At 45.9% G+C, this 27,323-nt stretch overlaps 1 protein-coding gene across 1 annotated transcript; it reads left to right on the forward strand.

The window, feature by feature from the left end:
• Nucleotides 1-229: 229 nt before the first annotated feature.
• SDC1 (syndecan 1) lies at nt 230-25,721 on the forward strand. The gene is made up of 5 exons (XM_075086739.1): nt 230-571; nt 21,014-21,095; nt 22,026-22,519; nt 22,739-22,868; nt 23,433-25,721. The coding sequence occupies exons 1-5, from the start codon at nt 515-517 to the stop codon at nt 23,597-23,599; spliced, it is 930 nt and encodes a 309-aa protein (XP_074942840.1). The 5' UTR covers nt 230-514; the 3' UTR covers nt 23,600-25,721.
• The last annotated feature ends 1,602 nt before the right edge of the window (nt 25,722-27,323 follow it).

Here is a 27,323-nt window from a genome sequence, read left to right on the forward strand (position 1 = left end):
TTATTATTATGAATTATTATTTTTAGCGAGAAGGAAGGAAGCTCGGCGGGAGGAATGCCGCCGCCGCGGAGGAAATCTGGGAATGCAATGGGAGGGAAGCGGCGGCTGCCGCCGGCCGGGGGGGCCCGGGGGGGCCCGGGGCTGGCGGCGCAGGTAGCGCGGCGGCAGGAAGCGGGGGCGGGCGGCGGGGAGGGCCGGGGCCGGGGCGCGGAGCCGAGGGGAGGGGAGCGGAGGCGGAGCCGGCGGGGGGGTGGCCGTAAGGTGAAGGTTGTTGCAGTGGGTTCATTAAAAGACAGAGTTCAACTCCCCACCGCCGTAGAGCGCTGCTGGGAGGCTGGTTCGGCGGCTTGTGAAGGGGGGAAAAAAGAAAAAGGAGAAGGAAAAAAAAAATAGTAAAAGGAGAAAACCCGCAGCTACCTAAAAGAACAGTGAGAGGAGCAGGGCAGGAGCGGCGGAGGCGACGGCGGGAAGAAGGGGCAGGCTGTGCGCTCCCGAGGCCCAGCGAGGAGGAAGGATGATAAACGTGGTGGCCGTGTGGCTGGTGGCCCTTTGCTTCCAGGCTGCTGTCCCGGTGAGCCGGCGGCGTGGCGTGGCGCGAAGCACGTGGGGCGGCGGGGCCCGGGCGGGCGCGCGGGGCTGGCACCGGGACCGGGACCGGGCTGGGCTGGACTGGGCTGGACTGGGCTCGGCTGGGCTGGGCTGCGGCGCCCGGCTCCCCCTTTCCGACAGGTTCTCGCAGGGGAGCGCTGCCTTGCCGGGAGGGCTTCGGTGGCCTTTTGTGCTGGCGGCAGGCTCCAGCCCGGGCTGCCCCGGCAGCCTTAATTCAAACCAGACCCGCTGCGGCTGCTCCCGACCTGCCGGCGGCTCCGCCCCGGCGCTGCCCGGTACCCCCTTCCCCCACACACCCCCCCACCCCCCGCCGGGGCGCGGGAGCCCCTCGGCGTTGGGAGGGTGGGGTGGGGTGGGGTGGGATGCTCGCGTCCTCCCTCCGCCGCGGTGCGCCCCGGAGGGGGGCGAGTCGGGAGTTTGGGCAAGCGCTCGCATGTGGCCCTTTGTGGCTCAGCAGTGGCCGGGGTGCCCTGCCAAGGGCTCCGAAGGGAGCTCGGGGTCGCCTGCTCCCCCACCGCTTTTGTGCCCTCCGGGGAGCCTTTGGCCGGCGGAGCGTGCGCCCGGACGCCTTTTATTTCTAACACACTAAAAAAATCCTGGTGGTCGACTCGGCGCCCGAAGTCCGCGGCTCCCCCAGTGCCCGCGCCCGGCAGCAGCCCCGGGAGAGCAGCCCCGTCCCCGCTCCGCCTGGGCCGGGCTGCGGGGCCATCGCTGTCGCCCTCCTCACCGCCTGCCTCAGCTCCGAGCGCTGCGGTCGGGAGGCTCGCACCCCCTCAGAGCTCCGGTGTTTCGGGAGGAGCTCTCCTGAGGACGTGGAGAGCGGCTCCGTAGGGCTGCGGGCAGCCTTGCGGCCTCGGAAAGCGCTGCTGCGGCGCAGCAGCAGCCGCCAGGTGTCATCCATGAACAGAGGATGGCTCTCCCGCTGTCCCCTGCCTCCACTCTGCCTGCGGAGGGCCCTTCCACAGAAATCTGGCACCGCAGCATTGTGAAAGCGCTTTGCTTGGTGCTCCAGGTCCGTGCTGGGGGCCTGGGCTCAGCGTCGCCCCCGAACCCCCGTGTGGGGTGAGCGATTGTGGGAGGGCGGTCCTTGTGGCCACCCTTTGAGGGGCACAAGCCCCGAGCCGCCACCCCTCTCTCCTGTGATGAGTGAGGGACGCTCGCTCGCCGCTTCCCTGCTTGCTCCCCGCTTCCCCATATGCGCGGCCTCACTCGTGGAGGCTTCTCCTTTGGATGAGTAAGAACGAAAATGTGGAACTTGAGGCTTTGTGTGAGCAGGCAGGATCATCAAAGTCAAAACTGGTGGTTTTTTTCTGTCTGAAAGGGAGTAATTGATTAAAAACTTGTCTGGAGATGAACTACAGCAACAGTTGGATAAGGAGTGGCAGAACAAAGTGCGTGGCAAGATCCCAGCTGCTCAAAATACCTCTAGTTTTGCTATACCATTCTTGTCTGTGAACTCTACCTGTAGATCTGGACTCGTACCCTTCTAGCCCACATGGCAGAGAGTAGTTATGAGGTGGCTAAAAATGACAAGCATGTGAGCGTAATCCACCCAGTTCCATGGGGAGAGGGCTCTGCTCGTGGCTTCTGAATAAGCTTTCTACTGGATGAAGTGGGTAAAACTGCAGTTAACTTGCAGCCTCTGTAGTGCATTTGGATAAAATTCCCCTATGATAAATATTTCTTACTAGAAATGACAAGAACACGAAGTAAATGCTTGTCTGGAGTCTTCCTGTGCATAAGAGACACTGAGGCCTGAATGACACTTCAGATGGAGGGGTTTCCTGGGTGAACACATGGAGGAGCAGAAGTCCTCGGGGCTCTCTGGTGACTCAGTGCTGAGGCTGTTTCCCTTCTGGAGATCACATGGCCTTTTTTCCCATGTTGAAATGTCAGTGACACAAACTAAGCTGCCTTTCCCACCCGTCTGGAATAATTATGCTTTTACATCAAGTGGCAGAAAACCTCTTGTGCTGGGCACAGAAAGCAGAGTGACCTTGTACAGTCCTTTGCGTATGCCAGGTCACGGTGCCACGGGCACTGGCATGGTTGTGTTGGGTCCTTGATGGCCCAATGATTGGAGAGCGTGCTGCTGCTGCTGGCACATCACTTGACCCTTGGTTGTTGCTGCGTGGCTTGACTCGTCCATGCATATTGTTGTAGAAGTAATAAACAGGAACAAGAAAGTGGCCAAACGATAGCTGTTTTCTTTCTGAGTACTCTTACCTGCAGGAATGGCTGGGGAGGTTCCTGTTCTTCAAGGTGATACTTTATTGCTCAAAACACCTTGTATGAGAGTAGTTGCCCTCTTTTGTTATGATGGGGGCATCGATTTCCTTGAAATAAGAAGGCTGATGCATCTTAATGGATTAACCTAGTTATTCTCTTAAATGGAAACTTTTACACAGTATAACCCTGCCATGAAGCCAACTGAGCCAAGATGTGTAGCCTGCTGCAGTAGGGCGGTGGACAATCCAGCCTGCATTGTGAGGGAAAACAGGGTTTTGATTGTTTCATCTGGTGTAGGCGCACGCTGGCGGTTAACACAAGCTTAGCAGAGCAGGCGAAACCTTTTTCCAAGGATGATGTCATTCCTATCTGAACGTAAACTAATTAGAAGAAATTAGGTAGTCCAGTGTGCTTATTAAACATGTAGGCAGTGGATAAGGAGGAAGCACTTTCTTCTATAGTACATGCAGAGCGTCACATTATTTATCAAGCACTATAAGCACCACTTCTCCATCTGAATGCTTGTTTGCTGGTGGCTACCTCCAAGCAAAATGGTGACTATTGTATCTGGTCAGCTCTGATTAGGGGAGAGACAAACAAGCTGTGGTTTGTATCATGTCAGGGGGCTCCGGTGCGAGTTTGTAGTCTTTTGTTCCAGGTTTCTCTCAGTTTCAAGTGCCTAGAAGAGCTAACATTTTTAATGGCAGCACTCTGAAACTTCTGGAAACCAAACAATCCACGTTAACAACCTAAGACAAGTTACAGCAAGTGCAAGAAACCTGTAAGCCTTCTAAAATAAAGCTAGTGCACTAACCTGAAAGGTAGGCTGCTGTTTTAGCAGCAAAATTGGTCCATTTTAAGTATGCGCTTTGCGTTGCTAGTGCTTGAATGTCTCCAGGTGGCCTATATAGTAGTGCTTCGTCCGAACTTTGTTTGAAGTGGCTCTTGTGTCCAAAAACCATACTAATGCCTCAGAGAGGGGCATTCCACACTTGTTTGTGTCATCGGGCATCTAGGGAGTGGGCATTTTAGTAGGGCCTGCTACAGGGAGGAGGGGCTTCTTGGGAGCGAGAAGGTAGGACCCATTTCCTGAGGAGGTGTTGTGAATGATAACATTGCAGAGCTTCATCACTGCAGCGTTAGTATTTTCGTCTTGGATGTCTCCTACTCTTTATTAACTCAGAGCTATTAATACAGCACTCCAGGACAGCTGGAGATTGATGCACTCGCTGAGGCACAGGGTACTTCAAATGGCGCTAGTCCCTCAGGACAATGTTCAGTTGATATTAAGGCTCCTAAATGTAGGTGTCTATGTGTGAGCTAGGTGCCTAAGCTTTCATTATAGTCATGGTGGTGTAATCAGTGGAGCCAAAGAGAGCCATTATCTGACCAGCCCCTGCATGTCTGCTTCAAGGTGAGTTGCTTTGTTGGGGCTTTGTTGACCAGACCTCATTTTGCCTATAAGGGCAGGATAGACACCTTTACTTTAGTGTCTTTATCTGACAGCAATTTAGCTCAAAGTGATAGTCTTTTTACTTTTTTAGTAACTCACTCCATAAACAGACTGGACAGGTGCTGCTTCTGTGCCAAGAGAACTAGCAAGGCAGTGGGAAATGTCAGCTTTCAGCTAGAACAACAGCTCTCTCCTAGTGCAACTGGATCAGTGCTTCCAAACAATATCATAGCCTTGCTCTGCTAAAGGCTGTGGAAGAAATTAGGGGGTATAGTTGGGTCCTGTATCCACATTCTGAAGCAAGGAATGTGAGCAGAAATGTAAGTGGATGTATTTGGGGTGGTGTGTGAGCTGTTGAGGAGATATCAGAGCATTTTAGTATTTAGAGGCACTCTTTATTTATGGATTAGAGGTGAGGAACCTTAGTTACTCCCTGGACTTCTTATACAGGCAGTGATCTTGCAAAGAGGTAGTTGCTTTGACCAACAGTGCAAGGATTTCTGGTGTTTTGTGTAGGTTCTGAGCTGAGAAGATACTCTGAAATGCAGAAAGCATGTGGTGTCTCCTTAGGAGAGCTGAATTTTCTTAACAGGTTAACTCTAACTTAGTTGACTAGTGTACTTCATTTGAACTACTACTCTGCTAGGCTACTGGTGTACCGCAGAAATGAGCTTTATCTGGCCTGGCTAGAAACCTGGGATAGTGCACTTTCTACTGTGGAGATGCTAGTGGAAAAGTTACTGCACTGTGAAGCCTTACCTCAAGGTGAGATAACATTTGGACCTCCTACAAGCAACTCTTGTGGAGCAACATCTGCTAATGTGGTGGTTTCCCAACCTCCCAGTTTCTCAAGCAGTGCTTGGCTGCAGTTGACGATCTGGGTCTTGTGGAACCGGCATGGGTCCAGCAGAGTCTGTTAGCTTGGGCTCCTTGCCATGCTTGACTGTAATGTTTGTATCTCACCGCTGAGACTAGTCTTACCAGTGAGGCTAGCTTTGCTGGATGGGAACCAGTGTGTTAGTGGGATTTGGATGGAGTTGGTAACAGAACTTCCCGTTGAGTCACAGGAGCTGCAGTTACTACTGAGTCATGGAGGTGTTGTAAGTCATGGCTTTTCCTGCTAGGCTTCTAGTTTGAAACCCCTTCGGGTATTGATCTGTTGAGGAGCTCTTGACGCTTCACTTATGCGTCTTGCTGTGCTCTCTGGCAGAACTATCTTCTCCATAGCCCTTGTTTTTGCAGTATGGTTCTCTAATGTCTGCTCATTTTGCCCCTTAGTGTTCAGAGCTTTTCTAATAACTGAGATGTCTCCAGGATTGCTGTTGCAGAATGACTCCTGACTAAATCAACAGCACTGGTAGAAGATAAGGAACTGCCTGCCAAACAGCTTAAAATACTCATGGGTATCTTGCCTTTTGTGGAGGCTCTGTGTTCCTGTAATACTCCACCCTGTAACTTTTCTGCACTGCCTGGGCAGTAATGACAATATCTTGTATGCCAGTTGTGGAAACAAAGGCTGACGATCTTGATTTTCTTGTGTAGGCTGTCCCAGGCCCACACTCTGGTCAGTGAGCCTTCTGCAAACAAAGTACAGCCGGTTCATGCAACAACTTCTCTGAGGGCTCCATCACCTGAGCGCATGGAAGCCATAGCTAGAGAAGGGGGGTTGTGCTTTGTCCGTCTGCCATGTGCTGAGGAGCTTATTGTCTCTTAAATGGAAGGAAACTTGAACTCCATTCCAGTTGTAAGGGGAGCGTGACGAATCCTTTCTGGGCAGCACTGCAGACAATGACTGTCCTGCACCGTACACGGGAAAGCTCTTCTAATTAGTTCCTAATGCTGGTGGCAGTACACGCGCTGGTCGGAGCCAGTCAGCAGCTCCAGCCCAGCCCTTGGCATCTAGGGATTACTAGGTGAGCAGACTGTATATTGAAGCCAGAGGTGAGCAGGGTAGAGTGGAGCCAGTCTACCATCTGGAGAGCAAGGAGTGATTAACGTAACGATTTCCAGATGAGAGCTCTTGTGAAGCTCTGTGTCGTAGTAGCGGTACTCCTGTGGCTGTGTTGGTAGGGAGCCTTTGTATGTCCTCTGGGGATCAGAGCTGGCAGCTACAGTGCTGTAGGAAGAGACAACCTGGCTCTTTCCTGTCACAAATGGGGGCCCTATTCCTGGCTTAGTTCATGCTCTGACACCAGTAGAGTGGATAAATATAAATATAGGTATGTGCATATTTATATAGAGAGCTAGCTCTCCCTGTCATGTGCTATTTGTTGATCAGCTCGTACTAGGATTTGGAGGCTGTGTGCCCTGACCCCAGGATGGTGATCTAGGAGATTTGATGCCTGTGCTCTGCGTAACTACAGGAGCTCAGAGCAGTCCATCTACCAAAACATCAGTCTCTGGTAAGAGCATCTCTGCAGAAGAGAGCGCCTGTTATTCTGCTGATGAGCTAATAGGTATCTTCTTCAGGGACAGAGCCCAGGCTTTCGTTGGTCAAGAAGTTGAGGGGTGAGGGGAGTAAAAGCCCAGACTAGAGGAACTACAAAACTTCCTTGAATTCATATCTAACACAAACACTAATATTACGATATTTGTCACTTCCCTGCTGTGCTCTGTGCTTATGAAACTGTAATGGAGACTCTCGCACTGGTAGTTTTTATAGCCAAATGAGTTTTGTCCACCTCACTGGCTCTAACAGGGTGTAAGTGGCAAGTACATGGGGTGGAAGAGTGGTAGTGAGGCTTGCACCGAAACTTGTCTAACAGCCTGCAGCTAGACAGCTTTGACTTCTAAATCGCTTTCTGTCCTAGCAGAGGAATCATCTAGATCGTGACTACTTTCCCATCAATGAACAAAGCACCTAACAAAAGAGGCTGACTCTGCCACTGCCCAGACATGCCAAAGGAGTGCTCTGCTATCGTGCACTTACATCAACTGACTCATGGCCTTGAAGAGGAAAGCTGCTAGCTTAATCCTCCAGCAGCATCAGCTCTGCTCTGAAGTGTGTTTAACTTGCAAAAAGTTCCTCAGTCTGCATTTGTAGTCACACTGAGCTGTGAAATGGTGGTGAGCTTCTTGCTACAGGAGCTGGAAGATGCAATTACGAATAATTAGGAGTTATTACTTTAGTAGCCTGAAAAGTGCTAAATGCTCAGTATGCCCCCACCTCCCCAGCATGCAGCCAAAAGGGGTTAAAAAGATCCACCAAACCTCCTTACACTGATTCTAGTAAGTAAAACTGGCTGGACACCCATTGTCCTGGGACCAACTTAATTGCTAGAGTCCCAGTTGTATAGCAAATCTTATTTCCTGCCCTATTCTTTGATACTCTCCCACCACCAGATTGTCTGCTGGGGAGCCTTCCCATGCATTATGTGGGGGCATACCAGTTGGCAAGGCTCAAAACTGTGCCAGAGATCATTCTAATAATTTGATGGTATAGATTGTGTTCCAGTGCCCGGGGATATTGCCTGATGTTGTTTAATTTACTAGCATGGACGTAGCCAGTGGGTCTCTGGCAGCAGGCCCAGAATATTATGAAATTGTGAAAACTGCAGTATCCAGTAAAGAAAGTGAAAGTTCATAATAGGAGATCACGGCGCTGTCATTGAAAACTGAACCTTTTTGGATGCTTCAGAAGGATGAGCAACTACAGTTGAGTGAGAAATCCTGTGTAATCTATCAGCTGAGATTTGTGAGATGAATACTACAAACCTGGAACGGCAAAGCAGTCAGTGTAGTAGTGATGTTGCTGGTACATGCCAGTGGTTCAGCCTGTGCTTTTAGAATTGGCCCATAAGGTGGTCCCTCAGCATTTTATGCTCTACTTTCTTTAGAGATGTATTGTACTGACTAGAGTTGGTAGTCAGTGAGCAGACCCAGAAGTTTATTTGTATATGAAATATCTTTAACTTTAGTGATGTTTGAACAGTGTCTTACAAGTTTGATCTGTTGTTGTGTAGGATCTAGCTACCCCGATGGTACTCCTTGCCAGAAAATTGTCTGGACTAACGGATATGTGCTAGGAGTAACCTGGTACTAAAGCACTTCACCTTGCCTTGCACTTTTTAGTACTGTTTTATTGACTTGTCTTAATGCCTGACAGTCCATGAGAGGCGGCATTAGTGATGTCTTGTCTCTTCACAGTATAGATGTGTAAAACACAGGGGTGTCCGAATCACAACTTAAGTCTTACAGCTGCCCATGTGAGGCAGGAGAGCGCCTAGACTCCACAAATGTGGTAACATCTCCCCCTCCGTTCTAGCCTACTCAGTTGATTCGGTGACTGCTCTGAAACAAGGCCATGGGGAAGTCAGATGAACAGCAACCTGTACACCCAAAAACGAAGGCATGAGGTAGCTGAAGCTAGTATCTGTTACAGTGCGACTTGGATAACAGCTTGGATCAAAGGGAAGCTCTCTGATTTACCCTGCCTTTGTAACAGTCCCTTGTTCAGGACTCCACTGTGCAGATGTGGTACTGAACAGTGCAACTGAGTGACTCTAGGTCAAAGTCAATTAGTTTCATCCACTGGGTGTTTGGTCAAGAAATGCCTAATGCTCATTTCTGAAATGAGTAGAAATACAGATGACTAGAGTGCAATTGCAGCAGCAGTTTTTTAAAGTCTCTTTCTGATGGGAGGATTTCATTTGATGCTTCAGCTCTGAAATGATACTTCAACACCCTCATGACTCAGCTTGGAAGTGCATCAGCCAGCTTCCATAATCTCATTGAGCTGTTGCATAATTTAACTGTAAATGGGGCAGTAGTAAGCAACTGCTGACAGAACTTTGTCTTATGTGCAGGATTAACAATGCTTTTGTAAACCTGAACACAAAGACCATTAGTGTCCTAGGAGGAGGCACAGAGAGCTTGATCCCTGCACTGTTCTTTATGGGTAGGTCACTTGCTGTATGGTCCAGTGGTTATGAGCATGCATATTTCTCAAAGGGAGTTCATGTAGTCTGAACTGTGTTCTATGTTAGAGTAATCCAGTGAAATGTAGTCCAGCCTGTGCCCAAAGACCATCTGGCCTGCTGCTGTTTATTCCAAGGAGACTAGTAGTACCCAAAACACTTACATGCTGTTTTTCTTTGGCACCTGCACTCAGAAGCTGCTAAGACTATGTGGAAGGAAGGGGTGATGCTGAAAGTGCCTCTTGGAGAAGACTCTTGGGATGGGGGAACAGGGTGTTCATGATCTGAGATGTGGCTCCTGCATCTGGTGGAGATGCCTCAGTCCTTTTGTGCATGGCTTAGTCATGCTGGTGTAACTGCATCTCTTTGGCAGGGATGACTTCTGCATTATAAACAATCTAGGCTTAGTCAACACTGTAAGATCCTGTGGATAAGACAGACCTGATAGCATGCCTCACAATGTAGGGAGAGACTTGATTTCTTCACATCCATGCTGGTTTACTTGAAACTGGAAATGGTGAGGCACAGAAGCAAATGCAAAAAGAACAATTAACTGTGTGTGTTAGTGTTTTGGCCTGTGTGAGTCCAGCAACTGGCTGCTGATTAAGACTCACAAGTTCCTAACAGACCGGTGGCTGGCTGGTGTGAGTCCTGCTGTGTGAGAACAGAATTTCTTAGAAGTAGTTAGAGCTTAGCTATAGGGAGTATGACCGAATCAGAACAGAGCTGCTGAATGCCAACTGTTGGCTCATTTTGCTGCCCAAGTCTAACTTGCTTCTGCAGCTCCCTTGCAAATAGTCAAGGTCTTGTGTATCAGACTGACAATAATAGCACCAAGGACCAGGTTGTGGGGTGTGACTGGTCCTGCCATCTGCTGTGCACATGTGAGACACAGACTGGGACAGTGTTTGTTCAAGCCAGGCAGCTCTTTCTGGATGTTTCCAGTTCCCTGATCAATCAGCTCTTCAGTGGGGGGTGTTCCTGAAAAGGGTTGGTGGTGATGCTGTAGCTAAGAAGCTGGGTATGAGATTTATAATTAAATACAGCATTGAAAGGTAACAAATGTCTGGGATGTGTGTATGGAAAATACAGATCGTAGAAAAAAAAAGCAAAACCTAAATGCAAACATTTCACAAGCATTGGAGACTTCATCATGCCTCCTTCCCGAGAAAATGTGGAACTTACAAAAGCAATCAAGAAGGCCTTGTCTTGGAATGTTGGGTCTCAGGCTGGTTGTCATGATATGAAGGACTTGTATATCTTGTAGGGTAAACTATGAGCACATCAGCTGGGAAGCTAAAGCAGAGTTTGAGAGCAGCAGGCCTTAGAGCTGGCAGGTGTTTCTGCCAGTGAAGTGTTGGCAAATGGAAAGTAATTTTTGTTGTCTTGTGCATAGGCGGTTGCTGTAGGGTATATGCAGTTGCTATAGTATCTAGCCTCCTATAAAACCTTTAGTCTGAGTGGTGCCACTGTAACTTTATGTAACTAATCAGAATACCTTGCCAGCTTTTTTGCTGTTATAAGGATAACTGTAGGTTAAAGTAGTCTCATTAAGTTTACCAGCTAACCTGCCTGAGCTGAGACCTCTAGTACTCCAGGGTTGTGAGTTCATCTTTCTGCTGAGGTCTAAATAACTTCCTAGCTGCTACGGACCAGACATACTGCCAGTAAACCCTTAGTTTGATGACACATGAGGAATTTTTATCTGAAACTTGGATTTCACTGACCTAGTATAACACTGCAAGCAGTTTGGTCAAATTAGAAACATACATATATATCACTATTAGAGTGAAAATGCTTCTGTGATCCTTCAAGAAGATCTTACAGCTTTGTCTCCTGGCTCCTTGGCATCTTGCACTAGGAAATTGCTAGAGTTCAAGGAGGAGAAGCGGGGAAACTCCCAGGACTGAGATAAGAACTTGGGTCTTCTCCTAGCCATGTGCCTTGATACCAAAGGCTGTTGCGCTACTCTTGGCTGATAATTCCTGGAGGCAGGAAGTATTCCTGGCTGTGTGTTGGCTTCCCCTTCTCAGGTGAAGCAGAGGAGCTTCTTCCCCCCAGAATACTATGTAGTATGGTGGTGAGGTCGCTTCTGACTTCTGGGGAGATATCTGCTCGGGTCAGAGCACTCGTGCAGCTGTAGAGTTGCTCGTGGCAGTTTGCTGATCACACAAAAGCTGACATGGAGCTCATTTGAAATGGGTAGTAGTTCCACCAGCCAAGTTGGATGGCATTTGTCTCCAGGAAACGTGCTTCCCTAAGACCAGAGGTGCACACGTTTTCCTGGTGCCGCTGAGGAGAATAGGTGCCATCAGCCTAATTCAAAGACTTGAGATGCCATAGACCACGTCACGCTTCCCCTGAGACATGTCTGTGATTTCTGAGCTGCAGCTTCCTGAGCTGAATGGCTGAAGTTAATGGTTGGACTTGATGATCTTAAAGGTCTTTTCCAACCTAAACAATTCTATGATTCTAAGACGAAAAGAGCAAGTTGTGCTCCTGTGGGACCAAAGTCCTTGAACTGCCTCTCTTGTGTCCTAATGTTGGTGTGCTGCAGGCTTGCACTGTGTTCTGCAGTGATGGTTTCAGCAGGAGGAACATGAAGGGTTGAGCCTCTCAGCATCCTGGCACATGGCCTACAGCTGCACGCTGACCAGTTTGAGCTAACAGGCCTACTGGAAGGAAACAATCTCAAATGGCACGAATGCAGACACTAGTTGCTTTGCAGCTCTTCCCTCAAACCCAGTCTTGCACTACATTCATTAGTCTCAGGGCTGTAATGCTAACTGGTCTGATCTACTGGGAGCTAGGTTGTTTCTTAGCTTTATTGGGAGAGGAGACTGGCTTCTCCAACCTAGGCATGCTGTCAAGGAGCAATCAGGCGGTCTGAAGCCCACTGTTGCACGTGTCAGGAAGTCTTGGTGGTTCTGTAGCGAGTTTCACTCATTTACAGTCCTCAGTGCTGATCCTGTAAGGGTGGGTGTGTGTCAAGAGATGGGGGAAAAGAAAGGAATTTGCACCCAGATGCAATCGGGACTGTTTGTTCATGGCAACAGAAGTTGACGCATGGGTGGGAGTAACTGGCTATGGACAGGGGCTGGTTTTACTGGGACTGCTGTTGAAGACCTAAGGTCAATGTGTTTATATGTGTTGGAAGACAACGCTACAAAGTTCAGTCCCCATTTATGTGACTGTAACTGTCTGAGGTAAGTTGCTCAGCCTTACCTGCCTGAACTCCGTAGCAGGGGCTGCGTGTATGCTGCAGTCATCCTACATGCTGTGAACTAGCCATGTCTGAATACGTGGTAGCCAGGGGGCATGTGCTGTGCTGCTGCCAAGGGTGGAAGAGGAAGCAGGGACCTTAGATCCTGTCACTTTTAATTCTTCTGTCAGGATGGTCATGTGTATCTGTGGTGCAGTTACTAGTATGCATGGGTAGTGGGTTTTGGACTACTAGAGTTCCTTTGCTGGATGGGTTTCTGTTTCCTAAAGATTTTCTGACCTGCAGCATGCTCTCCTCTTCTAACGTTACTTTGTCAGGGTTTCTGGGATGGGCAGCCCACCACTGGCTTTGGCTGAAACTAAGCAATTCTCTGTCTGTGCTTTTCTGAACAAGCAGATGAACTGGCTGTTGCTGTAAGACAATCTTCTCTGCTGGTTTTGCTAGACTAGAAAGTAAGAAGTGCTGGTGACTTTAAGTCGGAGAGTTTTAAGACAAGTTAGGTTTGTCTGGTCTCAGCTTACACAGTTTACTGCTCATCTCTCAAGCCAGCTGAATTAGATTAAAATTAGTTCCCCACGATGAACCAGAGCTGTTAGCTGTATGGCCTCACTGAGATGCACATAGTTTGCACAACTCTGAGGTTATACATTGACTGTGGCTTTCTTGTGCTATTTGAAGAAATTAATGCCTGAACTATCAAGTATGTTAAAGAGCTGCAGGAAGGGGTCTTTAAAGAAAAGCAGTTACAGCGTAAAACTGAACTGGCTGCTTCTCATGAGATTAGCTGCAGGGAAAAGAGGTTTCTCATTAGACTACATCTTCAAAGCACGAGCTGCCTTGAACATGGTGGACAAAAGGTGTCCCACTTCTGGCCATGTTGTGACAACCCGCACCTGCCAGTGATACATACTTGAGTGCTTGTTGTGTGCCATGTCTGTGAGTGTGTTGACCTGTCAGTGAGATTCATTGACTGGCCTAGGCTTGGCTTGGAAGGAGCAGGTTGGCATGAGTGAAAGCAGTGTGCAGCAACTTACTTGTTTGATATATCCTCCAGATGAAAAAGCAGGAGCACAGACTCTAAGTTCCTTCTCTGTATTGCTGAAGGACTGACCAGACTTCTGGTGGAGCCGGCTGAGAGAGAACTGGGAGGCAGCTCAGCTCTTCTGCATCAGGACTGATGTGGTGCTCTCTGCACTCCTAGCAGCGCACACAAGTGATGTGTTGTCACTAATGCTGCCTACATTGTATGGCCGCAAACTTCCCCATCTGTGGTGACCATAACTTGTTGGACTCTGCTACCCCTGGCTTTGCTCAGCCCTCTCTGCTGAAGGATGTGCCATATACCTCTTGTCCAGTACTAAACTGCAGTCGCACTGGACGTCCAGTGAAGTTCAGGTGGCTTAAGACAAAAGCAGTACTACTGCTTTTCTGAATAAGGCATCTATCTAGCCTTTGCTACTGTGTTTAGGAGATCGGGGAGGATTTAAAAGCACTGTTGTCAGACTTGGGAACAAAGTTTATCTATTGTGAGTTCTCTGCAGAGAAGTTTGTCTCAGAAAACTCTCCATACAACCCCTCTCCTTGCTCCTTTTTGTAGAAACCTACACAGCCTTTTTAGTCAACCTCTGATTTGCATGTTTCCTGCAGTCTGAGGGTGGTGGTGTGCATCTCCATAATGCATGGTGGTGGCAGGGTATTTTACTGCCCCTCTGCCGCAGGGTAGGTGAATGTGTGTCAGCATCCCGGGAACGAAGGCTGTGATTCTCTATGAATTGCTTAAGCAGCCTGGCTGCCACACTCTGCCCTGTGCCAGTACAAACACTTGTGCATTCATGCACAGAGCAGGACTGGGGAACTGGTCCTGCTGGAAAATTCTTTGCATGGTGTTTTCTCTTTTGTGGTTTTTTTTTTTTTTAAACCCTGATCTGGCTCACCATGCGACTGCACAAACAGCTGTGCAGGGGATAGTCCAGGAAGCATGAAGTGACACGCTCTCATGGGAGATGGTAGTTTAAAGGGCCCCACTGCAGAATGTGAAACCCAACCTGATGGTGACACGCTGGTTCATTTTGACTCTTGGCATGTTGATTGCTGTGTTTCAGCCCTACTTAATTAAAAAAGTTGCCCTGCCACAGTAAGGAGAAAATGTAATGCTGTTTGGGCATAGTGTGGTACTTACCAGGTGAGCCTCTAGAAGTATTGGGACTGTGGCTGCTGTGTGTATTGAGTAGCTGGATGCTCTTCTTCCTTGGCCACTGCATCTTGATCAAAGGATCAGAGTATGCTTCTACAGCTGCAGCCACAAACTTGACAGAAAAGGAGGATCAGAGCCTAGTGGACAGAGTTTACAGTCTGGTCTGCCCATAGCAGAATAGATCCTAATAGTTCTTATCCTATTTTAAATAGGCGTTGGAAGGTGTTTCATTGCCGTGAGAGCCCGAGTGCCAAGAGGTAGCTACTGTGTGATGATCAGGTGGTTCACGCTTCAATCAAAAGCAGCGGCTGTTGCAGCTAGGACCTCTCCCTCAAAGATGGTCCCCATCTCAAGTCACCAGCCAAAAATAGAAGAGAAGGCCAGTAAGAACTCAACCAAGATTTTCCAGATTTCATTAATAATGATCTGATAGAGAAGCAGCCAGATTAACTGGCATACTTACCTCTTGCTGCTAAAATGGTGCTTGCCTTGCTGAGCAAAAGAGCATCCTTTACTTTCCACATGAGCTGCCTGACCGCTTCCCTTTGAAAGGAGCACCCTGTGAGCCACTAACCGGCCTTACTCTGACATAAACTGGTGGATGGAAGGGTGGAGATGTTGAAGCCTGTTGGTGCACAACAAATCCTTATTGAGGGAGGGCGGAAACGACACCATCTGAAATAGGGAGGGCAGATGATAGTTGTAATGCTTTGAACAGCCTTGATTGGACACTAGCCAGGGATAAAAGCACTGCTTAAATCTAGGCTATCCAGTCCATGGGCTGTTCGTGGGATGGTTTGTAGCTGTCTTTCTGCTCTTCGGCCTGTGCTGTTAGTCTGCGTCTTTGGCTCTTCTAGGAAGACAACTACCTCATTAACCTGCAGGGTCACCAAGCAGCACTGGCGCTTACCTTGAGCAGTGGAGTAACAGGAGAAACAACTGCAAGAGCATTTAGCTGAGATGGTGCCACATTGCTACTGAGGCCTGATGTAGCAGACTTGCATGCAAGCTTCATTTTTGACTTGCCATATAAAAGCATCAGTTCTGTTTCAGCTACTTCAGAATTTATGGCTGACTTAAAACTGAAGGTGTGCATGGTCAGCTTAATCTGCAGGCATACTAACTGCTAGCAAGCAGGGGGATAGGTGAGGATGCTGCTGGTGGGGTTTTCTGGTTTTCCCTTAACCATTTAAGCTGCCTGCAGGCCATGGACATCTGGGGTAGGAGTTAATCATACGTGGGCTATTAACTGCAGAATCTCAAGGTTTAACAAAGCTAAAATGTCTTTCAGCAGGTGGTTTTGTCTTCCCACACACTAATATTAGTATTTTGAAGTTAGAAGCTCTTCAGGCTGCTCTGCCTCAGAAAGCATTTCTGTTAGCAGGACTAGCTCTGCTCTTGAATATATAGAAAAAGGTGAAAGACAAAGCTCTCTCTTTGAGTTTATTTTAGAGCTGTTCAAATCCTTATGAAAGTCTCTTTCTAGATGCTCCAGTGTCATATTGGTAGCCAAACTAGAGAGGAAATGCTTGTCTTGGTTTTTACATGTCTCAAACAAGAGCAAGCCATTAGTTTTGCTTCCCATAAAGTTGGAATAATCTTGCAGGATGCTTAGGGAGGTGTTTGAGGTGGGAGAGTTCATTACAGCTCATTCCTTTTCAGCTGAATAAGAAGGATTTATTAGGAGAAACAAATGTGCAAATTTAACAGCATTATTCAGATAATGGAGGATTTAAAGAGTTTTTGATACTACTGTAATAGGCTGATCACTAACTGGGATTACTAAGAGTGGGATACAAATCATCCTTAATCTAGTTTAGGGCTTGTAGCAGCTTGTGGCAAAGCCAGTGTTTTTGATTACCTCAGAGTAATTTGAAAAAAGCTGCTCCTTTCACATATACCGTGGCTCCAAATTAGAGAAATGTGGTTCCCAGTTTGGGTGGGGTTAGATCAACTAATAAAACTACAAATCTCCCCTTCATCATGAGAGAACTTTAGATCTGTGCTCTAGCAGGGGGCAACTGTGGCAGCTGATGGGATAAACACAGAGATTCACGCATTGAGACTGCGATCAAAATGAAGACTGAATAATAGTTTGAAATTATGCGGTTTTTAAAAAAACATCTTCATTATGTCAGAGTTTTGGAGCCAATAATATTGCTAAGGAGTTGTGAAAGCATGGCCCAATCTCAGTTAAATTGAAGATGCCACTAAGCAGTTTTCTGGTTGCCCCAGCTAACCTCAATAACTATTGTTCTGCAACAATACAGTGCTCAGCAAGAACAGAGGCTAACAGTCTCCCCAGGGCTTCCCCTAAACAGGCTGCTTTGATACTTGGGGAAGGGGGTCTTCCACTGGTTAACGGGAACTGGTTAATGCATATTAAAAATGCTGTTAAAAAATTTTACCACTCACATGCAACCAAATTCAGTGACACCAAATCAAAAGGGCTAGGCAAGTATTTCTGATCAGTTGTCTGAGCTGCTAAAAAAAACCACAACTAAAAAAGCAGCTAAAAAAAGAGCTTGTTAAATGGTAAAAAAGCAATATGTTGTAGGTGCAGTATAAGAATTGAAAGTTTTTTTACTAGAATACACGACATACCAGTGGAGATGCTTCAAAGGATCCAGCACCTGAGCTTAAATGCATTCAAGCCTCTCTGGCATCAGTTACAATGTGAATGGTCCACAAATAGTCTCAGTGGACTGAAAAATAAACTGGATGATGATGGAAGTAATTTCTAAAAGCACGTCCACATTAGCTGATTATATCTGATGATAGGATTGTGAGCTAATGTAATGCAGAGTTGTTGGTAGAGCAATCTTGCTTTAAGCTGGAATTTCTCTTCAGCTCTTCTGTATGATAGCACAACCTGGTGATTCAATCCGTGTTCTGCACCCCTAATCCTTTTGACTAATGCAAACCATTCTCATTGGTATAACTCAGCTGTAATAAAAGGTCATGGAAAAGCCTTGACCATGAGGTGTTTTTTCTCTGAACAGCATGGTCCATCTTCCTGATGCAAACCCAAATTAGTTCAATCCCTTCCGATGCTTTATGGTAACCTTGCTGTGTCCCAAATCCTTCAGCACCAGATCATTATAGAAGCATGACCTTTCTGCAATACTTGTATTTTGTGGTGCCATAAGGAAAGGTTACTGCCTTTCATGCCTACTAAAGCTGTAGTCTATGGAGCAAAAACTGTACAGTTACATAAATTAGGCAAATATTCCTTAATGCTCATGTGTCATGAAATTGGATGATGCCATTAATTTACATCACTTTGTGTATATTCTGACTGGTATCCACATGTGCATAATCCTCTACTGTCCCTTGAATATTTGGGGTAAAAAAAGTCCCTTCTAGGATCCCAGGCCTCAAACTACCTCAAGGGGATATACTGCAGCTCCCAAAGGAGCAGCCTGGGACAAGACCTGGGATAAGTAGTAGAAGGACACATTTAGTGCAACTTCACTAACATCTCATATAAAGCTGTGGAAAGCAGACTTTATTAATCCTGAGTCATGTTTTCTATTATCCTCTTGAAGTACAGTAGCCAACCTCAGGGGACAAGAATCGGTTTGCATCTGCCTTCATGTTTGCAGGGTGGCTGCTGAGCAGCAGCTGGGCAACTCTAGACTCAACAGCGTGGGTCTCCATTTGTTTAGACTGGGCTGCACTGGACTGTCCTCCTCTGAGGATGACTTAGCTATCCCTACTAAGATCGGAAATCAAACTAGGATTCAAACAAGTACATGACAAAGGCCATGGAGAAGCAGAATACGCAGCAGCCTGGGAAGAGCCTAAAAGCTCAGGTATGAGGGGAAATGTCAGGGTAGGCTGGCTGAACACCCTGGTTAACAAGAAAGAAAGCATGGCATGACTGAACAAGTGTCATCCATTAACACCACAAGGGGAAGGGGTGCTTGCTTGGTAGTCAAGATCAGGTGTTGCTGTTTCATTTTCTGACAGTCTGTGATCCTTTCAGGAGTGTTGCTAAGGTCTGCAGACCATCAAATCTGTCCAGGTGTTCTTGGAAGTCCTGTATGAGCTACCCCTGAAGATTCAGATTTTGGGGGAAGTTAGTCTCGATCCTAGATAAAGGTATATGGTGACATGTCTTAAACTGCATTGGCAGTCCTTTTCTTCAGTAAAAAGCTGGAGAGCTTGCTTTCTAACTGCCTCAAGGTAGAGTCCTACCACTGGGAGGAGAATGTACACATATCACCACCACCCCCTGCCTGTTTTGCAATGCATCCCCCCTTTGCACTCAAAACCAAGCTGAGTGGGAGAACAAAGGATTGTGATTGCCACTGCTAATGCAAGAAAGGAGGGAGAAAAATCGTCCCCACCCCCCATCAATCAAAATGGTACGATTTCTGAAGTCTGACTTCACTTCTGAAGGTACTGAAAAGGATGCTCAAGGGAGCCTGGTTTGAGAAGCCCAGCAGTTCTTTCTGTATTCTTTCTGCACCAACAGTTTGTACTCTTTAATATTTGAAGTGTAGTGAGATCAGCTTGTGTGAGTCACTGACCTTCGACACAAGAAGGAAAACATTCAGGAAATACTCAGCTGACTGACTTTCTGTGGATGAGTGCAAAAGCACAGTGCAAACAAGCAGGGACAAATCTAAAAATCCAAATTACCTCATGACATGCAGCTACACAAAAGATTGAAGGGCAATTTTGTCTTAAAAATTACTTTAGAAATATGCTTGCAGAAGCGTGAGGAAAAGTGGTTTGTTTTGGTTTTGTCTTTTTTTCCAGCAGGGAAGGAAAGTGCTAAAGTTTAATGTCTGTATGAGGTTTCTTTGTTCTTACTTTTTTGTTATTTAAAAAAACCCAACCCTACATAACTACAGTGATCACCTAGAAGGGGTGTGATGTTGGGCCTCATTAGGTTGGTGGCAGCTTGCATACTACTTTGTCTTCAGAGGGGCTGAATCTAATAGGCTAGTAACCACCTTGGAACCTAGTTGTTCTATGGAAATGTGGGGAATGGATAAGGTATTAAGGAAGAGAAAACTGGTTAAACCTGATATCTTAAAAGAATGAAAAGGAGATGGGGCCAATAAATACAGCCGTGTAGATAATAAAGTGACAATGAGAGAGCTCAACTGCTTTCTTTGTTTGACAGAACATACTAGTGCTGGCTAACTTCCTCCTAGGATGAAAATGAGTGTTATAGTAATTTTTAAGTGACACGGTTAATGCAAGCTAGAGAAATACAGTGGGCTGGATGCAAAGCTGGCAAGAATGTATGTTGTTCTTTTTATATAATAAAAGGAAATTTCATACGCCTGATAAAACCATGATCAACTTGGATACAGCAAAGCAGTATCTCCTAAACTCTCAGATGGGGCAACGCTAGAAAGGGATGACAAGGGCATCTTGAGAGTGGGAAAGAAGTCAAAATTCTGGAGAACAGGCAATCTAGTTGGATGGGGAAAGATGAGATTTGGAAGAAGTGACTTATAGGGCTTTCGTCTGAAGTCTGAGATGGGAGAATGACTGGCTCGGTAATGGTAGCCCTGCAGAAATAAACCTGGGGCTAGTCATGAGCTGGGAGTCAAGCACATTGTACCAATTGGAACAGTAATTGTGTATAGCTGAGGCCAACAAGATGCATGAAGTAATCACTCTGCTTTATTTAGTGTTGTCTACTTTGGATATCCTGAATATCTTTGACTGTTGTGTGTTATGACAAACAGGTGCAGTAGAGCAGGGGTTTGCCTCTTGTTTCAGCAACTGAAATACTGTGCTGGCTAGTGCTTCTTGAAGCATAAATGGAGAAAGCTGAGGGCTGTATTATCCTATGTGGAAAGCTTGTTTCTATCTCAGGACTTACTCTGAGTGCCCACACTTACAAAAAAGGAATCTTATTCTCTTCCAGTTAGATGCTGTAGTTTCAGATACGTGAACAGCCCTGGAAGGACTCAAAAAGGTAGAGAAGCCAAACTACTTTGTCTCCCCTTCCTTTTTGCTCCTTAGAAGTAATGTAGTAATTCACAGATGAAGTGGTTGGTAGATAGGGAAGACATGAGCAGTCAGAACCTGAAGCAGAACGGTTATGTTTTGTAAGGACTGAGCATTGGCTGCTACCAGGATGCACCTCTGAATGGATTCCTTGCTTTCTTCTTCCCCAAAGCAAGTGCAGCCTGGAAGCAGCGCAGAGAAGGGAGATGGCAAGGCTGACCTTTCCAACACTGAATAGACTCACTGGAGCTACTCATTTGGGGAGGGGGATGGAGTGAAGAAAGATGAGAAAATGTAATCTGAACAAAGAAAGTTTGTGTAACCTTCAGGAGCCCTTAGAGGACTCTGTGCAAGCAACATGGTAACTTCAAGTAATCTCATCACTAACACACCTTTTCCCCTTCTCTTTAAAGCAAACTACAAATTTGAACCTTCCTCCTGAAGATCTTGATTCATCTGGTGATGACGACGATGCATTCTCAGGTTCAGGTGCAGGTGAGTTCTTAGCACTTGTACTGTTAGTGCTTGATCCTCCCAGAATGTGGCAATCGAGATCTTGATGAGCATCCAAGCTAAAAGGGGGGGAGAGAGGAATCACACACAGAGCCCTGCTCAGAATATGAGAGTTGGGAACAGAGAAAAAGCCTGATCTTGTATTGCTTCAGATACTAAAAATTAGCAGAAAATGAGTTGTAGGAGACTTGAAAGGGAGCAGAAGCAGGTATACTCTGTGTCATCGCTTATACAAAATATTGTGTGAAGCATGCTACAAAACTGCGGTGATTCTTTACTCATGGGGAAAGGGACTGTAAGAAAGGCATTTGTCCTCTCTCACAAGCTCGTAGGAGATACCATTTGAGGGTGTGTAAACGCCATCCTGCCAACATATCTCAAGTGCAAATTTTATCTGTCATCACATGTGCAAGTTCCTGTGGGCCATAATTTTAAAAAATGGAATAAAGGGGTTTTAGGGTGAGGAAAAAGTCTATCAGAATGATTACTAAACTGCATGAGAGACACCTTTAGTCTTCAGTGCTGAAGTTGAGGAAAGAGCAAGCTAGAGAAAGCTCAAGCATGGTATCCTTCTTCCTTCCAGCGACATACTGGTATTTTAGATTAAATTCTGCAGGAATAAGACCCTGAAATCAGTGCCAAATATGCCAGTGACTAAAGGTGTTGAGTATTTGAGTAAACAGACTAGCACTTGTGCCTTGGGGATAAGTAGATGGCTAACAAAGTATTGCTGAATAGCGCATTGGTCTGCCCCTTCCTTATTACACTGAAGAGGACAAGGAATTACAAACTGAACTGCTGTTATTACAAAAATTGGCTGTGTAGGTTAGGCATCCTCCTTAGACCAGCATCCTGAAGATAGTATTAATAGGACTCTAAACTGGCCAAGGATAATATTTTTTTGTTTTGCAGGTCCCCTGACTGACCAGTCTCACACCTGGAGAATCCCAGGGGAACCGACTAATTCCTCATTACTGGCAACACCAATGGATTTCAATGAACAGCCATTTCCCGGGATTGAGAGCCGAACTGAAAAGGAAGTAGTATCTCCTCCTGCGACTAGTAATGTAGTGACAGAGCAGCCAGTTGTAGCTGTGAAGGACGAAGTATCCATCCTGGGCTCACCTGATGAGAAACCAACAAATGATGCAGTTACAATAACAGTGAGAAGCCCCACTACTCACTTTCCTTCAGTGGTTCATGTAACATCTTCAGAAGCCTCGGGCATGGTCCGTGAGCTCGAACCTAAAATACCTAGCTCTAATGTGCCAGACACTAAAGACATGCCTGAACCCCACTCTACCATCCATCCTGAGGGAGATATCGCTACCACCCGCACAACGACAGCTCCAAAGGACGTTGTTCCTACACATGAGGAGGTTTCTGAAGATGGCTCTGGAGACCCGGTGAGGACTAATAGCTCTGATGCCCTTTCCAGGGAGATGGCTTTAGTAGTATGCAGTAAGTTGGTTTTGCAGGAAAGGGTGGTGACTTGTCAAAGCAATGATTGATTTAATAGGTTATATTGGTGGAGGGTTTTAGATGAGAAAAAACTAAACTGTGGAAAGTCTCCAGTAACAGCCACAATGAGAAACACTAATAACCTGCCTTGTATGTCCCAACAGGGAGACTTCATCCTGACTAAAGATGAGGATTTGGTCCCCACCCAGGACTCAGAACTACTGGCTGACTCTGGGAGGAATGCCAAAGCAGCAGGAGCCTCAGGAATTATGGACAGAAAAGAAGTTCTTGGAGGTACCTGATATTCTGGATTTCTAGTTGGTAAAAGCAGAATCTCACAGGAGTCTTCCAGGCATCAGAAGCTATAGTTATGCAAGTACATCTCTGAGCGTGAAAGCCAACTTTTTACATTAGATCTCTGAAATTCGGGTCATGATCCATGATTCTGTGTTGTCAAAACCCTAACAGGGGCAAATATTAACCTGCTAATAGCAAAGCAGCCATTCCTAGTTATCTGGAATTTTATGTTTAAACCTGTTCCTTTGCTTCTCTCAAAAATTACAGTAAAACTGCTCTAATGCTGCCTGGGTCAAATTACTAGGGTTGAACAACGTAGCCTTGCATGCCTTGCAGCATGGCCCGGTGGGAGATCTGTTTCTTTAGGTTTACCTCATGTAGATTTGTGGCTTTTGGTAATGGCAGGATGTCTGGTTTGGGAGGGGGCAAAAGGACAAATTAACTTCTGGAAGTCATGAAGTCAGGAACCGCGCTCTAAGGAACAACCTGGAACTTACAGTCATACCAGCATTATCTGGTGTGGCGTCTAGAGTAATTTGTGGCTTTTTCCCCCCCTTCTAGGTGTTATTGCTGGAGGACTGGTAGGCTTGGTGTTTGCAGTGTTTCTAGTTGCATTCATGCTGTACAGAATGAAGAAAAAAGACGAAGGCAGCTATTCACTGGATGAACCAAAACAGTCTAACGGAGGATACCAAAAACCACACAAACAGGAAGAATTCTATGCATAAACACTGATCTTCAGGACACTTCTTATTCCATCTTTCTTGGACTCTTCTCTCCCTGCACGTGGACCTCCTAGTGTGCTTTGCATTAAACTTAAGCCATATGATCGTTGGGTTATTTGCCCTTACCACTTTGCCATTGGAAATTTTATAACTACAAAGTAGATCTGGATTCATTGAACATTCCCTGCTTTCTTGCACAACTTTTTTTTTTTTTTTTTTTTTTTTTTTTTAAACAGAAGTGGGACTGCAAGTTCCTAAACTCACTTCTGGTTTATCTAAAGACTGCTGGGGCAGGCGGTGGGGAGGAGATAAGGGAGCACTGTGTGTATAAACCTCTTCGTATTTAGGGAAAGGGCTAGCAAGAATAAACAATTATCAGTGCTCAAATTCTGTATAGCAGGGATCCTTCCTATTTAACTCATAGATATGTTTTAAGTGTAACAAATGGCTGTGCTGGGCAAACGTTTGGTACACTGCAATCCTCTAGCTCTTTCTAACTGCCATATTTGGAGCACTTAACGCCTATGAAACATCAAGCTGAACGTGATCTCTAGGGAAATGAGGTGTCAGGGCCAGGGTAAGCAAATGGCTGTTGCGTGATTTAAAATAACTTATATTTTGGAAACATTATCCCATACTCAGAACCAGCTCCTAAGCAGTTGGTGCATACGCTAATACAAAACATACCCCAAAGACCCCAAAACTAAGTGGAGAATTCATTTTACCAATAGCATTGGAATGTCGCACTACACTCTTGCTCCATCTAGGCTTAGGTAAGAAATAGATTTTTCTAAGCAGTCTTATCTCAGACATTCCCTCTTCTTAGGAGCCGAATCTAGGCTGGGCTGTCATGCTGCAAATACTCTTATCCCATGCTACTGTGTAGTCACCAGGTGACTGATGGAGTGTTGTAGCACCTACCTCTCTGTGCACTGTTTACAGTGGTTGTCTTGGAATGTGGTCTGCTGTCTATGCCACAGAATACCTTGGTACGCAGGGGTGGAAGGTAGGAAGTAGCATATCATGAGTTCACAGCGAAGGAGTAGAGAAGCATAGCATCTGAAGCAAGCCTGATGAAGGCTAAGTGTAGATGACCTTAAATATATACAACAGTTGGTGTGCTTGACTCTCACGATTCCGGAATGGCTCTTCAGAAGCTGTTCCTGCACTTTGGAGAGAAGCAATTCCAGGGATGTCAGACTAGTAAGGGCCCAAAAACACCTCCTGAGGAAAGTCCAGATGCCTGAAGCTGCTGGTGGTCAGTGTGCTGTCAGATGTGAGGCACTAAGGCCTCATTGAGGGTCTGGAGTTCTCCAGAGTATCTCAAACTGAGCGAGAAGAGAAGGGTGGTGTTCTGCACAAACCTTACTTCTACTCTGCCTTTGGTTAGCTTCTTGCAAGTTCAGTTCCTCATCACTCAGTGCAGAAGGTATGGGGTGGGTGGAGGAGTGTTTACAACTGATGTAAATATTTGTACTGTTGAGCCAGAGGGAATGACTGGAGAATATTGGAGAATATTGCAACAGTTGATACAAATGTTGCACATTAACAGTAAAACTTAAACCTGTGTAATTTAAATGAAGTATAAAACACTCCTGAGCTGCTACGCAGCTAAAGTTGGTGCCTTCTCTGCAAATCAAAAAAAAAAAAGCAACACTTCTTGATTCCAATCTCTTCTTCATGCACAAGGAAAACATGTGCATACGTGTAGCTGGCTGCTTTTAAGTAAAGCTGCAAAGTCCATTATGTCCTTTTTTTGTTTTTAACTGAATGAATTTTTATAGGTTAATGCAACGACCAGATGGTGTTAATTTCAGCTGTAATTCTTTGCTTTGTATAGGAATGTAGAAATGCTGTTTGATAGGTTTATCTATAAAAAGGTTCTTGTAAAGCACAGGAAGATAAAGTGATAGACTTCAGTTGTACCTCACAAGCTTGCTAGGGGAAAGGAAAAAAACCAAAACCTATATTTTGGTAGTCTAAACTGACAGTTTGTGAAACAAACATGACATTCTGTGTTATTTAACTGGTACAAATGAAATATGAGTTCTAACAGAAGATGCAACATTTGGTTATCTGTATGCCATGTAAAGGTATACTGCAATAAATGACATTTTGGCAAGAATGTGTCCGATCTGTGAACCTTGCTAAATATAATACTTCACAAAGTAGATGTCGTTTTTAAGACTGCCCAGGTCTTTAAGGAAGCTGGATTCCAAGTATGAAATGTGAATTTTGGTGCTAAATATATGGAGGTTCAGCTCAGAATTTGAAGGGTATGAGTGTGGCCTGCTTCTGTCTTATGCTGCCCTGGATGTCCAGGTTGTGGTGAGCTGCTCTACCCTCAGGCAGTGGTGTGGGATATGAAAGGGCCCTAGTGGAGACTTGAATGAAATCTATTTGTCAGGGCCCTGCAACATTTCATGCTGGTTCTGATTATTGGGAGTTCTCCTTCCTTACGCAGTATGTCTCCAGCCCCAAAGAGGTAAGAATAGTTGTAAGTCTTCCACAGGGCTCCCTGTTGCTGTCTTCTGCCTCCAGGAGTTTGAGAGCAGGGAGGGCTGCAGGAGGGGCAGCTCCAAGCCTTTCTATTAAAACGTGCTTCCCAAAACAAAGCTGGAGATGCACCTCCAAGGAGGGAGAATAGAGCGGACCTGTCCTAAGTATTCTGTTGTACAGCATCGATTACTCTGGGGTGCTATGGCTTGTGTTGGAGGAGATGGAGCAAAACAGAAGTAGAGCAAAATGTCCTTCATTCAAATGCAAAATGCATTCTCTGAGTCTTCATCAGGACTAGTATGTATATTGATAAAAATGAGTAGTGGAGAAAAGGTGCAGGGTAAAATTTGCTCCATTTGAGGTTGCAGGAAAACTCAAAAAAACTATGCAGGAGATGAGCTAGAGGTTCAAAACCAAATAGTTACTTGGCATTCTGGGGTGGTGTTTAGCTCATGAAACTGGAAGCCTGACGGACTGTGTTTTAGATAAGCTTGTCAAATTAGAGGACAGTAGTTTTACTGCAGAAAATGAAGTGCAGTGTCTGCACTAAGGAAAGAGGGGAAAAAAGTTTTGGCCTCAGCAGTGTGCAGGATCTTACAAAAGGATCTGATGGATAGAAAAATTAAAAGGATGCTGATACGTGGAATAAAATATAAAATAGATTCACCAAAAGTAGATTGTGCCAGTCTGAATGGATCTTTTGCTTTTTGATAACAGTTTTTTCAGTCAAAGGCAATCTGTTTAGTAAAGCAATTTGTTAGTGCCACACAGACAATGAATAATAAAAAGGAGGAAGCTGGGGATTAGTGGAAGAATTGTAAAGTGGTGAGGAATGGGCTAAGGAGGAGCCTGCAGCATGCTCTGCAAGGCAAGGAGTTAGAAGAAAAGACCTCATTTTGGGGACATTTCTAAATATTGTGATTAAGCTGAAATGGAAGGGAATACACAGAGTTACGTTTGCTGTTGGTAATTTGGGCAGGCTTAACAGTGTGGAATATCAAGAGTAGAATATTTTAATGTTCTGACAGCTAACAATTAGGATCAACTTCAATAGGACAAGGACAGGCATTGGAGGGGATAACAACAGGAATTTCTGCTCTGACCTGGGAGTAGGAGAGGGAAAGAAAGGGCTAGGTGAATTAATCAATTTTAGAATCATTATCTGTGTGATGCAGCTGTAAGAAAGGGAAAATAAATAAATAAATATAGGATGTAGTAGCCAAGGCAT

The sequence above is a fragment of the Phalacrocorax aristotelis genome, chromosome 3 (genome assembly GCF_949628215.1).
Source record: "Phalacrocorax aristotelis chromosome 3, bGulAri2.1, whole genome shotgun sequence".
NCBI classification, from domain to species: Eukaryota; Metazoa; Chordata; class Aves; order Suliformes; family Phalacrocoracidae; genus Phalacrocorax; species Phalacrocorax aristotelis.